This window comes from Nesoenas mayeri (assembly GCF_963082525.1).
Source record: "Nesoenas mayeri genome assembly, chromosome: 5".
Lineage (NCBI taxonomy): Eukaryota > Metazoa > Chordata > Aves > Columbiformes > Columbidae > Nesoenas > Nesoenas mayeri.
Window position 1 is genome coordinate 66,347,358 of NC_137548.1, and position 14,790 is coordinate 66,362,147.

The following is a 14,790-nucleotide window of genomic DNA, read 5'->3' on the forward strand; positions in this document are numbered from 1 at the left end:
CCATCCAGATGGAGGTGTAAAATGCAAGTCGCAGCTATTTTACACCTCTTTTCTTTAGAAAAGTTATAAAAGGTAACTTGGTGGTATTCCGAGAGGGCACAAGTTTGTTGGTGTGTACTGTGATATTCAAAGCATCACTCCTGGGCCAGACCTGGGGAGGGGCAGCAGCCCGGGGCAGGCACAGCCTCCTTGGGAAATTAGAGAATCATTTTGATTGGAAGAGACCCTTAAGATAATAGAGTCCAAACATAACCTAAATCTAGCACTAAACCATGTCCCTAAGAGCCTCATCTAAATGGGGCCCTGGCTGCTGCTGTGTCAGTGTGGGTGGCGGTAAACGCTGTCCCAGGTGGGGCAGTGGGAAAAACAGGGTGGGGGCTGAGCTGGGGGAAGGCCCAGCCAGTGCCTGGATGAGGGGAGAGTTGTCACTGCAGCCACAACTGGTGGCTTCACTTTGAGAGCAGACCAAGATGTGGTGTGTGTTTGATTTTTTTGTTTGTTTGTTGGGGGGGGGGGGGGGGGGGGAATGGTGATGTTCGTTTTTTGGTTGGTTGGTTGGTTTTGTTATTATTGTTATTATTATTATTATTATTATTATTATTATTATTATTATTTTTATTTTGTTGTTGTTTTATTTTTGTTAAACCAAAAGGTGTGGGATCTTTTACACCCATTAATTAAACAAACAAACAAAAAAAAGAAAACAAAAAAGGAGCGAGGAAATGGTTAAACCCGCTTCATTTCGGGGACTGCCGGAGCGCGCAGGGGGCTCAGCCCCAGCGAACCTCGCTGCCGCTTTCCCCGCCCGCGGGCGCGCAGGGCGCGCTGACCTTTAAGCGGGCGCGCTGCCCCCGCCCGGCAGCTGCCGCCGTCGCTCCGGTGCCCGTCGCTCCAGTGCCCGCCGCCCCGCGCCCAAGGTCAGCGCTGCCGCCGCCACCGCAGGTAGGCGCGGAGCTGCGCGCAGCGTGCGCGGGGGCGGAGGGGGCGCGCTCGGAGCTGCCGGGCGGGCGGGGAGTGAGCGGGAGCGGCGTCACGGGGAGGGCCGGCTCCCCCCGCAGGGCCGCGCTCCCGGCGGGCCGGGCCGCCGCCCGCCGCCCTTATTTAAAGTCTGGCCGGGGGGCGGCGGGGCGCTGCGCGGTGCCGCTCGCTGGGTGAACGCGCCCTCCCCGAAAAAAAGCCGAGGGAGGTGGAGTGGGGGGGGGGGTGGGAGGAGGAGGAAGAGGAGGAGGGATCCTGGCAAGTTCAGTTTGGTACCAAGTGGCTGCGGGGCGCGGGCAGGCGATGGATACGGATGAGATCCACCTGCGCAGGCTGCCGGGACCGCGTAAGTTGTGCCGCGGCGGGGGAAGGTGCGGGGATGGGGAGCGCTCCGGGGTGCGCTCCGGTCCGGCTGGGAAAGGGGCTCTGGGGACGGCCGCTCGCCTCGGCCCCCAGTGCCTCGATAAGGGGGTTATTATTAGCATTTCATCGCCTGTTTTTAAAAATCCAGGAGTAATCTCCGCAAAGTACCAGTGAAATGAAATAGCTGGCTCCCGTCTCCCTCCTCCCTTCCGTCCTCCTCTTCTCCCCCCTCAATGCAAACCACGTTAAAGTCCTTTTTACCTACGTTAATGTAGTAATTAAAAGCTCGTTTAACCCCGGGAAGCCAATCTAATTATGAAAAATTGCTGGAGTACAAAGTCTACGGGATAAATCCTTGAGTTGATGATTGCTGTTAATTCACACTGTGCCATGGAAAAAGAGGGGAGGAAAAAAAAAAGTATTACAAAATGAAATGGGTCTGTCTCAGATTGTCAGTAATGTTTTTACAGAACTGGCTAAATCATGTATCTCTGTATCATTAACTAATGTGTGCCGCAAAATAAATTATATATATTGGAAGGGGAAAATACATTCCTTGGCTGAGAAGTTACAGAATGTTTAGAGCCAAAGAGCAGATCGTTTAAATGGTAGGGGGTGGGAATTTCCTTGGCTTCCCTCTAGAAATAAATCACGGCTCAGTGTCTGTGTGCATGCATGTGCACCCACATATGCATATATATAAAATCTTCACGCACACACACTGTGTATATAAAACCTTCACGCACACACATTGGAACACAAATTTTACAAGCACTATTTACTAAACGCATTTTTGTACCAGTTTAGAGACAATAAAACTAGAACTGAGATGCTAACCAGGAACATGCTGGAACCCATCTGATTATCCAGCTAAATTGTATACAAATGAAGTAAATTTAGCATGGCACCATTTATAAATTCCACGCTTTACAATCAAAATTCCAAATCTAACTGTTTGCAGCTAAGAATAGCACGGGGAGCCCTTTTCTTTACTCCCTCTTTTTGGATTCCCACGAAACCCGTTATCCTGGAGTCCACTCATTAAATGGCCAAATATTCCACTGGAGTTCAGCCCATTTTGGAAAGAAATGCTGTATGCTCATCAAACTGTAGGCTAGCCAGAGTGCTCAGAATGAAAAGAAAACTATTTCTTTAAATTCTGACACAAACCAGCTGGGCTTTATATCTAAATTACGGGGAATGGGGTCTCTCTGTGCCACTGATTGTCCCACGTTAACTTATTTATTACAATAAGAAGGAGCTCAAACTTTTCAAAGCTGGAATGGAAGGCAAGTAAAGTATGAGAAGCTCAGGTGTTATCGCGGTACATGAACAGATATCAGTAAGAGGACTAAATGATAAAATGACACTGACCATTACTCATGGGGCAGGTGGCAATTTATCATGAGGTAATCACAGGGATAGGGTGAGAATCCTGAGAAATTGCTGGAGTGGCTTCTTTATCTTTGAGAAACTTTACATCATATTTTACAGTGACATTCTCTGTTTAATTTACTGAATCAGCCATTAGCAGCACAAACGCTGTGTACCAGCTTCATTAATGAGTTCAAGGAGCAGTTTTGTTCTCGGAAGTGGATGTTTGTATTTCTATTGATAACCTATCCAAAAGAGCTTGTTTGTAAAAGCTGTTGATAAGATGAAAACTCATGTCTAATTACCTAGTGGATCAATGCATTACAGTACAAATCCTATTCAGTTCTCTGGTAACTTGCATTATTGCTGGAGAGACATGGGGAGACCCATCCTTGATGCTTTCACATGGTCTTTATACTCAAAAAAACCCTGTGTAGACAGCTAAAGAAACTTGCTTGTTACAAGGAGTTTGGGAAAATTGGGGTCTGTGGGAGGATGATAGGCAGAAAAATGAAGGAGAGTCCGTGCTCTCCTTAGTACTGTCACTTACCTACACCCAAAGTACTGTTTTACTTTTCTCCAGCAAGGAGTTGGTCAAAGTGACCTCAGTGCATTATATTTGGCTCTTGTGGTGGCATGAAAGGACAGGTGTCCTCGGGTACATCTGTGCCCTGACGACCCAGATGTGGCAGCTGATGCCTGCCAGCTTATTTTATGCTGATTCCTTCCTCATGTTCTGGGGTAACGAGGTCATCTAGTGAGGATGGGGAGAAGGTCAGAACTGGGGTGGGCTCTGGAAGAAGGTCCTAGTATGTTGAAAGGACTGAGGTGATACCCTGGCACTTCAAAGAAAGGATTTGAGACACTGGAACAAGTGCTCAGGACTCAGGACAGGATTAGGAGCCAAGTCTTCACCTCCTAGATTTCAGCAATCAAAAATACCCTGAGCAAACATCTGATCCCTTTGAAAACCGTGAGGGTTTTTTGTCACCAACTTTAATGTCATCAGACTATTACCCCAGAAAATAAATGTTTTCCCCTTTTTCTCTGGAAGATGCTGTGCAATCCGGAGCTGAGACTTACAGCACAGCTCCATAGGTTTCTCATATGTATCACCCTGCTTCCCATGGTAGCACTGCAGCTATTTCCATTAACAGTGAAAATGATGAAGCATATTAAGCTAATAATTAATCAGAGATGACAAGAGGCTAATAACTGTATTGATTTAATTAGGACTTCTTTCCCAGCTCTGCAACTTGCAGTCGTGCACATCATTAACTTAATATTTTAATTTCTAGTAATAACTTATTAATTTCTGGGGATGAGCACATACGCAGCCGCAGGTCTGACTTTGTGCTGGACTGCAGGCTTGTACCTCTGTCCACCAAGTAGCTGCGGGAAGCTGTTCTCTATGAGACCAAGAGCAAGCAGGGCAGTTTGTCTGTCCCTGAGAGCTCTTATAGAGTGTTGAGATGGTGGGAAATGGGACATTGTGGAGCCAGATGTGGCGGGTGCGCCGGTTCGGTGCATGTAGCTCCGTGGCTGCGCGCTGCGGTCATATGGGTGCGACATGAAATATGGGGTGAAAGTAGCGTGCCAAAACAGAAGGCAGGAGAGTAACCCTGGGAAGCAGCAGTATTTATTGCCATCAGGGAGGGAAAAAAATGTCCCTGTTGGCTTTAATTACACCCTTTGGGTTCTGGCGATTTTGAGAAAAGGAAATGCTTGGGGACGTGCTGTGGTTGGAAAATGAGGCTTGCTTTAATTTAGGATCACTTTGGGGAAAAGGAAGAAAGGAAGAGACTGTAGTGGGCATGACAAACTTGAGGACTTTACTGTGTGAAAGGCTGATGAAGGCTGAGTTTGCTCATCTCCCTCCCATTTTAGCGGGGATACGTAGCACTCCCTGGGGTGTGCTTGGCATCTGGCACAACTGAGTCTTCAGCATCCACCCTCCGATACCCAGAGACTTCTCTAGGAGGCAAAGGAGGGAGAAGCTGCTCTCGCTGAGAGCACAGCACTGAATACATGGCTGCATTTCACTGTACAGCAAATTTGTGCCTTCTCGGGAGGGGGATTCCGTTAACCTCTGCACAGAGCTCAGCATCCTGCTCTGGATTATCGAGGTGCTTGTAAATCTTTGCACTGTACCGTCAAAAGGCTGAATCCTCTGCTATATCTTAATTTGCTGCAGAGGGCGATCAGCAGAGGAAGGAGATGTGTGCAAGCCAAAGCCTTGAGCATCTTTCAGAGGAGGGTCTGTCTGAGGTCCTTGGTGTTGTCCTTCAGCAAGACGATGAGGAGTTTGACATACTTAAGTTATCATATAAAACATTCATTTCATATAGAGTTGCTGGGTCACCGTATAGGTGAACCGTTAGGCTGATGAGCTCCGTGAACAGGAACCAGTATTTCTTGCAAGCGTTTTCAGGGATTCTGAAACAAGTACTTCTGTGCACATCCTCATATACAAGGCAAGTTAGCGATAGCGGCATGAAATAGTTCTGCTTGCTTTCAGAGATGCAAAAGCAGTTTAACTGGGGACAGCGTGTGCCAGGATGGGAATATTCACCTTCCTGACCTTACTCGTGTTCGCTGCCAAACTTGAGATGATGGCAGGACTCGCGGTTCTGTTGTAGGTACAAACCCCAAGAGGGTTTTTGACAAATGACAAATTTTCAGGAGTTGGCAGCCCCTGTGCCTTGCTGGGACCCTATCACGGTGTTATTTTCCGTGGTGCCAAGTCATCTTGTGCCAGCTAGTAGATCTACGTAATGTAATGGAGTAATGTGAGTAACAATGCACAACTTTTTTCCGGTACTTTGAAGAGCAAAAAGGTAGCGGTGTCTGTCTCCATTGTCATTGCAGGGTAATTTATGGTAAATAAAGGCTTTTTAGAAACAACCGCAATGTCTCCTTGCTCAGGAGGCTGTGAACTTGCAGGAAGCGAAGCTCCTCGTGCCGGGCTGCATTAGTCACCGCCGCCGCTTCATAGACGAGCCCACGTGCCCTCGAGGGACAGAGATTTTTATTTATTTGGTTTAGCCTTTGATTTGTATCCCTCTATTTCTGAAAGCCGTACTACATCCTGGTGGGAGGGCCAGCCCTTCTCCCTGCCCCCTAACCTCCCCGCATCCTTCAGCCTTTCTCTGCAGACAGCTGACCCGCGTCCTTGCCGACATCCTCGCTTCTCCTTTCTTCTCTCTCTTTGTGCCGCGCTCCGTGTTCCGTCGTTTCAGCTTCTTTAGCTCTTTCCAGTGCCTTGTCCCTGCGGCTGGCCCACATGCCAGTGTTTTCTCTTCTCTCTTCTTCAAACCCCCACAGTTCACATCTTTGAACCTCCTGCTGGCAGTCTGTCCTTCCAGCCCTTACGGAAACTATTTCCAGATTTGAACTGATAAAAAGACAGTAGTAACGCTAGATCCAGTCCCATTCCTCTTTAGTATCCTTGTCTGCTTACCTTATCTGCATATCTGGATTTATTCTTGGCAGCTCTGTATCTGTGCTAGGACCTGGATGTACATTCTTATTCCTCTGAGTGGTGTGTTAATAATATAATCACTGAATAATAATATAATAATATAATCACTGAAATGTCCTTTCAGGCTGCAGCTCTGAAAAACAGCCTCTTTTTTAAAAAAGAACAAACTGACATACCTATGACCTTTTGCACATGACTGTAAGTGCTCCAAGAGAGTTTTAAAACCTGGAGTCTGTTATTAAAAGGCTAAGTGGTTTGCAGGCATTAACCGCTCTTTTTACATCTTATAAATTATTTAACTTACATCATGACATCAGTGATTACAAGTTATGTGTTGCTGGCTCCCACTCCTGCTGTCTTACCTCTCCCCCTATTTGTATCCTGTGTAGGGAGAAACTTGATGAGTGTGTACTAAAATGAGAAAAAGCTTTGTTTTCTAAACACATTGCAAATATTTGTTGTCTCTTGTACATCGTCATTGACGTCAGCTGATGTCCTGCTTGCAGAACAAATTTGGAATACGCAATAGGGGTCTGTGTGTTGATAAGTAAGGTTGACAAAGAAAAATTTTGTCCAGAGAGGGAGAAACAAATTCCACAGCACTCAGTAAAAAGGGCAAATGTGGCAAATAAGTTGCATTCAAGTGCAGATTCAGGACACATATTAAAGAACTTAATAGGAAGAATGAACAGGTACCGACTTCAGTGACATCGTAGAGGTAAAAATAATGAACACAGAGCCCTCTGAATGCATTTTGAAACTCTTCTATTTACCATGATGTTGCGGGCATTTTGCAGTTGTCCTTAAGAAAAAGAACAAGAGCCAAAATGGAAGTTTCAGGCTAAGCATCACTCAAAGTTTTAGGTTTTTTACTGCTTTGAAATAAAGAAAAAGGCAGAAATGTGTCCAGTGCAGCGTTAACAGTCAACGAAAACCCTATTCTGTATTTATATCTGATCATTTGTACTATAGCATCTTGGCTGACGACATGTACCACAAGATGTGTCACTGAACGTGCTTTGCGATTCTTCCCGGATTTTGGCAGGCAAAGATTCAAAATATGGTGTGACTTTATGCTTGCGGTATGATTGCCCAGAAGAAATCGACTGCAGACTGCGAAAGATGGAAGCTTTTATGCAAATACCATTAAATTCATCTCGACGTCTTGCGGCACTGTTGTCCTGACAAGGTTTTCTCCTGATGAATGCTCGCTATTTTGGCAAGAGGAGGAAAAAGAAGGGGTGTGTGGGCGTACTGCATGTACCGCTTTGTTTTTGGGAGCTGAGCGTCCAGCTCTGTGTTAAATTACCTGGTTTTTGGTTAGTATTGACATGGTATATTTATATAGAGAACCTGATCTGGACCTTGAGACCTTTTCACTTGCGTGTAACCTGGTATGGACACTTGATGGAAGGTGTGTAATGGTCTGGGATGTACCGGCTGGTGCCGCGGTGTCTCCAAAGGGAGGTATCAGCTGTAGGACCACCGAAAGGGTAAGACCAAGCAGACCATGCCAAAGCAGCTGTGGTATGTGTGGTGAAAACACCCTTTCCAAGACTCACTAGTGGAAAGTACTACATTAGCGTCTGTGTCCTGTGCTCCTGGCACGGGATATAAGGCTGGCCTAAAGAATGAAAATGGTTCTCTGTGTGTAGCCTGAAAGTTGGTATGTGGTCAGCAAACCTCATCCAGATGCTTGTATCTTGCTGCGTACTTTCAAATGTTCTTTTTCTTGATGAATGGCAAGAGCGGGTTTCTAAAAATAAATTAATGGTTTTCCCTTTTTACTTCCTGTGACTTAATACACTTTATTTATCTATATAGCTACTAGTCATTGTCATTCTTCGGCTCACAAGAGTATAAACAGAAATGAGGCTGAGTCACGGAGTACGGGTGTGGAGCTGGGGTTTTTCCAGGTTTTTAGGCAGGTATTGGAGTTGCAGCCCAGGGATGGTGGAAGGAAAGTAAAGGGCTGGACTGGGGTTGTGCCTAAGGGGTTTCGCACATGAAATAGGCAGCACAGAGGAGAAAAGCTCCCTGCTGTCACTTTTTGCACCTTCTTCCAAGGTGGTAAGACCTTGCAGCTCTGTGCAAAGGGTTAAAAATAAATAAAGAGTGCATTTTTAAGGTGAGTTTATCACTAAAATAGTAAAACCCGAGTGAGATTCCAGGTAATGATTCCTCTTGCACTACCCCAACGTTGATTAGAGCAATATCTAAACCAACAGTTAGTTTAATTTAATCAGCTCAAGCAACATACTTGCAACAAATTTAGTCTCCTAAGTTACCCTGTTTCCCCAAAAATAAGACCTACCCCAAAAATGAGCCCTAGCATGATTTTTCAGGATTTTTTAGGGTACTCAAAATATAAGCCTTAGCTACAGTTCATTTAAAAAGTTAATTTAAATAGTGTATAGGCATCTGTACATGCAAAAAAGTAAGCATCTTTTGGAGCAAAAATCGTATAAGACCCTGTCTTATTTTTGGCGAAACAGGGTATGTAGTCAATTCGCCATGCTACTACTAGTGTGCCCCAAATCAATCATCAGCTTGAATTAGACAGATCTGAAAATAAATTAGTGTTATTGGGGTTTTTAGGAAATTACCTTCTTTTTGTGGTGATTGTCTACTCAAACGTAAGGCTGCTTTGTACAATGGTAGCAGAATGTGCTATAATCTTGTTTATTCATTAGAAATGTGAAGTATCTGACCTGAAACACGCTAGGCATCGTTCTCATTCCCAGAACATGTTTTGGGAGTACCTCTCCTTGTTGCTAAGCAGCACATCTGTATGTTATAATGTATGTGAAATAGGAAGGACGCCTTATGAGGTGTATTGGGCAGTATGGATTTGTGCTGCCTGGAACTCTGTGTGCACACATAGGTGTGTATTCAGGTCTGGCTAACAGGACAGACTTTGTGTCCCGTGGGAGAAGCGGACTTGCTAACAAACAGAATAAAGCAGAGTGAAGGGCAACATATTCCAGGTTTTTTTATCAGCGTGCCTGATTGTATAGACAGTGTTAATTGAGTAATCCTTACCTTCCATTTCATATGATTAAATGCGTTCAGTTCAGCTCTACTAAAAGTCTGTGCACAATATTGGGATGTATCATTTGACCTCCTGTGTAGTAGAAGATAACATAAGTTTTCCCCACGTATACGCTATCCACATATCTTTTCTGATTTTGCCAATACATACATTTTTCACATTTTTGTGTGCACCATGTCTGTTTTGCTTCTTATGGAAAGCTTTGCTTCCTCGCCTTTTTTCTCTTCTCAAACATGCTTGTTTAGCTTCATCCTCAGCTATTCCTGCTGTCAGATTGCCTGATGAAAGCAGCTGCTTCTCTGAGAACTGCCGTATAGGGTATTGCAAATATTGTCTGTGCTTCGCTCCTAACTGTAGAATTAATTAAAAAGAACCAAAGCTTCAAACCACAATAACCTTCCCCCCTAGATCCATGTTTGTGGTTCCTTTGAGTTAAATGAAAGTGTTCTATAAGTGGACAGGGATAGCATTTAGTCCAGAATAGGGTGTTGCTTGGTCACAGGTTTTGGGGGACATGGGTGTTGACACAGTGCTAGTGGGGTTGTGCTTGCAGGCTCCATCAGTTTGTCCAGGAACAGTCTTCTGGGGTTTAGTGTTGATATCGACAGGGACATAGATTTAAAATGCTACTTCATCTTCACAATCGCTGTCAATAATCCATTTGCCAGACAGCGGAGACCAGCTATAAAGCAGGAGAGGACAGCCTAAGGTATGCTGTGAGGACATACTTCGGGCAACAGAGACAACTGTTTCTGTGCTGCAGATTTGTAGTTCAAATTCAGTCACTTTGTAGGAACATTTTACTCCCTGTGCCCTGAGATGTTAAGTGATGTTTGGGCTCTCGGAATAGAAGCAGATTCTGTTTCTGAGCGGTTGTACTCGGGGACATGCAGGAGATTCTCCTTTAGCACCCCTGGTAGGAGTCCAGGTTGAGAGGCTGAACACCGAATTCATGTCTCAGCCCTTTTATATGTGCCTGAGAAGTAAAAAGTATTTCTTTATGCACTGATCTTAAAGGACTTCATAAACTTCAGCGAGACACTGGGAGAGCACATCAACTCCATTTACATCACATTCATTTGCTGTCGCAGAACTTCTGTTATATGGCAGCAGTGAATACATTGTATTTATGGGTTTGATCTGCAACAGAAAACAATTGAAACGGATTCAGCTGAGAGAAGATAATACTTGTCCAGGACACAACTGTGTGTGTTATGTAGGTGAGAGTGGAAGAAACAGAAGAGAATGTATCCGCCACAAATTAAACAGGGTAAAATTGTTCTAGGTGCTCCTTGGTTCAGAATTGGAGTTTAGACTATTGGGCTCTGCTGTTTACTTTGCAGGGGACTGCAGAGTGTCACCACACTGGAAAATTTGGCCTAAATGAAATACCTTATTTTTTAGAATTGCAGCTGATCATTTTCCTTGGAGAATGAACCTGGTCTCTCAGACGGGCTAAAAGTAATGACAGGTTATTGATGGCAAGAGAAATGGTGCTCGCTGCTGCCATTCTTACACTGCTGCGATGGCTTGTCTTTCGTGCATTGCAATAAAGTATTTTTAATTAATCTTAATCATCTAAGTCCATCTGGCAATATAACTGAATAGTTGGAGAATAGAAACCAAAGACCGTATGCTAATTATCGATGGAAGAGCAGAGACGGTCTTGGTTTAGATTTCTAACGTTACATACCAGAGGCATAGAAATTAAATCACGCTGCACATATTTCACCAAACATGACCAATATTTCACAATACAGTCTTAATCCTTTATTCATACATCTATTTAAGGGGTTTTAAGAACTATTTAGTTGAAGTGGAGGACCTTTGCATTTCAGGTAGCTTCTCATGAGCTCTGCTGTGGAATTCAGCGGCAATTTTGCCATCTGTCTTCATTTTGGAAGCAAAGCACATGTCTAATGGTACTTGAGGAGTTCAGCATCTCACCAGTCGTTGCATTAAATCTTTACAGTAAAATCCAGTCAAAGCATTTCCTGGGAGGCTGCAATTGATTTCTAGTCCAGCAATTACTCTGTATTGACTGACACGAGCGCATTGTCCATCAATAGCAGGAGTTGCCTGCAGAGACTCACTTGTGGGAAAGCTTTCATGTTCTGCAGGTCGCAAATAAAATCAAGGACTCTAGCAAACATAGTTCAAGCTTAATGTGAACAACCTGATGCTTAAAAAGAAAAAATTAAACCTCATGTACTGCATGAAAGGTGTATATGTGCTGTTGGTTAATAATGTAAGTAGGAAAATAAAGATTTCTCACAACCAGGTTACTACAGGGGAATGTCCGTCCTCTGTAGTTTGGTGTTGCTGTCAGAACAAAACAAGGAGCTAATTTCAGCTTTTACCCTTTTTCCAAGTTTGATACCATTGCTCTTTCTGTTTCTTTGCATTGCGTCCTTTTTGCAGCTGCTTTCATTTTTCACTCTATTTTTAAGATTCAAAAAGGAGGCGAGAAGGGGATATTACAGAAACAGAGACCGAGCTGGGTAGGGAAAGTGCTTCAGCTCTCCACAGGCAGGAAATTTGAGCTTCTCTGGAACCTGAATGAGTCCTGGAGCAGTCTTGTTATTTTTATATATATTTATTTCCCTGTTTGGCTGCCCTGTCTGCTTTTCCCACGTTATCATCAAAGTGGCCCCAGAAGGGACAGTTGTGAAACAAGAAACTGTCTGTGAGCAGAGGAACAAAACCAGAGCTTTTGTTAAGCTACAGATGCCTCCGTTTTAGCAAAAACAAACAACTTTAATTGCCGTTAAGCATCTGCTCTCCTCTAAATGTCTTTTACTATTGGGGAAGGGGGGGGAAATGGGGAAACTGAAGAAGAGGTGGCAGTGGCAGCCTCATCCCTTTGAAATTTGGGTTTAGCTGGTGTATCCATGGTGGGTTCTTTCTCTTCCTACTCCCTGCCCTGGTCTGGATGCAGGATGGTTTGCAGCAGTGAAACTAAAGGAAAAAATAGTTTCTTCCCCTGGTTCACATGAACTGCTTTGAACTGGAACAGATGTGGATGTACAGAACTATCTACTTATGGCAACTGTTCCATTTATAACCGCAGATTTTCTATTCAGGTCGCTTTTATCATTTTAACTTATTTTCTGTTTCCATGTCCTTTTCCACAATAAAATATTCTGAACTAAATGGGTTTTTCAGCTCAGATCCAAAATGTTTGCAAGGACTATTCCTTGCATGAGCTTACAATGGCAGCGTTATTGTTCAGGAACTTTTTGCTGATAATGATGTCCAGTAGAGGCAAGGTCAGGTTTGGGTTTGCATTATTTTTAAGATGGGGTTCAGCATATCGGTTTATTACCAAATTAGGGCAGAATCCGGAGTCTGATGTAATGGTGATAAAACCTCACAAAAGGCGTTCGTAATATCTAACTTCCAAATGCCATTTCTATGAATTTTCTGCTTTGTTTAACTGTATTCAACTTTGGTGTACAAGATAAGTTTGTGTGCAACCCAGACCAAAATTGCTTCAGTGAGTACAGATAAGAGATTCAAAATTCAACCACAAAAATTCACATGACGGTGTTGTTTTTGCTTTGTGTTTTTCATGAGCTCTTACTTCAGAGTAAAGTTCAATCACTGTGTGGTTTAAGTGCTCAATAATTAATTGCACAAATGTTCTGCTAGGTAAGAAGGTGATCCCTGCAGTTCCCGTTGACTGACACCCAAGGATGTGTCCTGAGATGGAGAAAACATGCACATAGTAGTGGTGTTTCATTAAAACTCATCAGTTCTGGCTTCTCCAGTTCTGTGCTCACTGGAGCAAACCATGTGTCCTTTATTACAAAATTAGGAATTCATTTTTTTAGAGTTACTTCAGTTTCTCTGTTCTCTAATTTTATATGGAAACACTCAGTTGTTTGTATATTGGAGACCGCACGTGTTGAGTTCTTTGTTTTAGTTCATTGCTTTCAGCCTTGACACAGAAACCAAAAATTTCATCGAAGTTGTGGAGACAGATAGGGTTTTAATCTAAACCATATTAAAATAGAAACCCTCCATGACTATGGAGTTTCTTAGGGTTCAGCCATGAACTACCTCGTGCACTTTCTTTGAGAAAGCCAGAGATTTTTCTTCATAATCTGAAGGTGCATTTCTCTTCTGGTTGACTCAATACCCACTCTCAAACTGGATGATGGAGTCCTGTGAAGCAGTGTTGGGTTGGTGTTGGGATGCTCCAAGGAACAGTCTAGCAAGATAGCCTGGTTCCCCAGGCTATGGATTTGGTCACAGCATTGGGTAAGAAATGCTTTGCTCTTGTTACCTTCACGTTGCTCAAGTTGCATTAAGTTAAATGAAAACAGGAGTACATATTTGCAGTATGGAAAAGAGAGTTTCAAAGATTCCTCAACAATAAATAGATGAAGAAACAAAAGGGAATTTTGTGCTTAATTTGCTTTTACGGAGGTTAGATGGATAAGATCTCTCCACCTGTCAGGCTGATGTGGTGTAGACAAGTTTCTGACAGACAATTTGCACTCACTTAAACTCTGGTGTAATTGCGCCCCCGGGGTGAACCTTCCAATGTGGAGTGTTTTTCCTTCCCGTTATCCATAGGCTTTCTATTTCAATAGCTGTAGCTTGCTTTATTTGCTTTGGTTTATTTTTGTTTAAAGTTTCTTCGAAGAAAAAAATACCAACATTCAACTGCAAATATTTTTCTTTAAATCTCTTTGAATGTTTGTGATTATACTGGATGTTGCCACCACATGGAAAACCCTTTCGCATCACCCCCACGACAAAGCTTTTCTCCTGAACCCTCTTAGCGTCCTTGCGCTACCTTCTGCAGCTTTAATAAGAATTAGAAATTCGTGGGAATGTACCCGCTCTGTAACCACATCAAAGCTGTGGTTGAAGTCCAGTTTTCAAACAAGCCCCAAAGTTGGCCGAATGTGGTTTTTCGGTTTTGATTTGATATGTTATATACAGACCCTACTGGCAACATTCAGCGGGGGCTGGAGGGCAGACCAGCTTCCCAAAAGCTAATCGCCATCTGAGCTGAGGCAACATCTCATTTATTCATTCCTGTAACTTGTCCACATGAGTTGTTTTATCCTCTCTTTCACCGAAGCACCACGTAATTTGTCTGGTTTTAATATTGACCAGTAGTAATTTCTTAATGTGAAGAATATGCAGTGAAGGAAAATCTGTTTACAGTCCTTTGATAGATCACTTCCATCTTTGTTCGCATTTGCCAGTTTTATTGACTTCATTTTTAAAGAAAAATAATTACACGGAGTCTGGTTTTAGTCGAGGACTTTTCTGTTTTATGTGAAGCACGGACAGAGACCTGTCGCATCAGGAGAGTAAAATTAGGTGGGAAAAAATGTTCTTTCCCTTCAACAAATAAATCAAGTGCTTCCACGGTACAAGAATATGCAGCAATGTAACATGTCTGGGTACTAAGGATAAGCAGACACATCAACAGAGGGAAATCTCCAACAAATTTTAGGTATGTCACTTGGACATGGGATGTATCTTAGTAGACATTCTGTCACTTTTATTCCCTAATAACTTT

The 14,790-nt window shown here is 43.5% G+C and overlaps 1 protein-coding gene across 1 annotated transcript in view; it reads left to right on the forward strand.

Annotated features, from left to right (window-relative positions):
* Positions 1–1,281: 1,281 nt before the first annotated feature.
* Positions 1,282–14,790, forward strand: part of ANO1 (anoctamin 1) — a gene marked incomplete at both ends in the record, with an annotated part of 76,400 nt that continues 62,891 nt past the window's right edge. Inside the window, one exon of the mRNA XM_080345297.1 lies at positions 1,282–1,324. Within this exon, the coding sequence (XP_080201423.1) occupies positions 1,282–1,324 (43 nt within the window). The remainder of the gene's footprint in view (positions 1,325–14,790) is intronic.